Source organism: Chondrus crispus, genomic scaffold (genome assembly GCF_000350225.1).
Source record: "Chondrus crispus Stackhouse genomic scaffold, scaffold_79, whole genome shotgun sequence".
NCBI classification, from domain to species: domain Eukaryota; phylum Rhodophyta; class Florideophyceae; order Gigartinales; family Gigartinaceae; genus Chondrus; species Chondrus crispus.
In genome coordinates, this window is record NW_005178719.1 from 13,152 (window position 1) to 14,703 (window position 1,552).

At 58.4% G+C, this 1,552-nt stretch overlaps 1 protein-coding gene across 1 annotated transcript; it reads left to right on the forward strand.

The window, feature by feature from the left end:
• CHC_T00007564001 (hypothetical protein) lies at positions 1-351 on the forward strand. The gene has a single exon (XM_005711218.1). The coding sequence runs from the start codon at positions 1-3 to the stop codon at positions 349-351; it is 351 nt and encodes a 116-aa protein (XP_005711275.1).
• Positions 352-1,552: the final 1,201 nt, after the last annotated feature.

A 1,552-nucleotide genomic window follows, 5' to 3' on the forward strand; every position in this document is an offset into this window, starting at 1 on the left:
ATGAGTGAGGACCGAGACGGAGAGGGGAAGAGCGCACGGGAGAAGTATGTTCTCGAGAATATATATCGTGTTTTGAAGCAGGGTGGGTATGTAGAGGAGCTGAAGAGGCTATTTTTGAGTGCGCGATGGGTGAAGACAGTGATACGGAGAGGCGGGGTTTGGCAATACGAGGAAGCTGTGAAGGGATTGAGTAGAGACTTGAAGGGGAAAAGAGGAAGCGGGAAGGTGGGAATGGGACGGGGAGATGAGGATGCAGTGGATGGAATGGTTTTGATGATGCGGGCTGCGCGACTGAGTGTACCGTTTTTTGGTGCAAGTAATGCCGGGATTTACTTTCAATTGTATGGGTGAGTGAAGCACAAGGCACGGGATTCAGGTTGTGTACGAAAGATGATGAAGGAAATCGAGAGATACGCACCACGGCCGTGGGTGTAGCCTGAGTGAGTGTGTAGCGCGAACCGATGGAAGGTTGGTGGAGCAGATTGTTCTGTCGAGTGGTGAAATTCAAGTGGGCATGGATTCCAGTGGTGACGTGTATGGATGTCAGTTGAGGTCGTCCGGGGCAGAGGTAACAGTTTTCAGGCAATCTGCTGAGGAGACGAAGATGGATCGATTAGGACGTGCATCGCAAAGAATATTTATTAAAAAAGAGGAGAGGAAGAAGAATTCCGCGGAAACGTCTAGGACTCGCGATGCGTGCATCGCAAAGAATTTTCGTAGATGCAACATGTCGTATCTTACACGTGTACATAGCCCCTCCACGGTATTTAACACCGTCGTCGCTCCTTCCCTCAGTAAACATGACTAAGGTCTTGAGTCTCCCTACAGTAAATGCAACATGTCAGCGAACGGTGCGCATACCTCGTCACGATTTGTTGTCCTCGTCTCGGCCCTGCTTCCGCCACACATGCCGCGTGCCCGCCGCTTCTCCCCGCCCCGCGCGTGCTGAAAGGCCAACCCTCCGCCCTGCCGCCCTGCCCTTCCACGCCGCCTGTAGGAGAGACTCAAGACCTTAGTCCTGTTTACTGAGGGAAGGAGCGACGACGGTGTTAAATACCGTGGAGGGGCTATGTACACGTGTAAGATACGACACCGCCCTGTGGGACGTCCCGCTCCCCTCGGCCCCCGTCTTCCGCTGCTCCGCCGTCCGTCTGTCCGCGAGCTGGCTGCTCTCCGCGGCCCACCGCCGCCCGGCCCCGGCCCGCTGGGCCGCCGTCCTGTCCGGCCCAAACGCCACCCACGTCCGCGCGCCACCGTCGCCGCCCTCCACCTCCGCCCGGCCGCCGACCTCGCCCTGCCGCCGTCGCCGCACCGCCCGCAGCACTACGCTGACGTGCCCGTCGCGTCGGGCGCCGCCAGGGAGACAGCGTATACTGTTGTCGACGTGCGCGCTGTCGCTGTGGTTGTCGTCGCCCAGGGCCCGTTTTTCGGGTGGTGGCGCTGGCGGAGGATGTGAAAAAGGGGAGCGCGCTTGAGGGAAAGTGTGCATGGGTATGGAGCGGGGAACCGTGATGGGGGGTTTACGGTGGCGTTACATACTGTACGTGCTGCG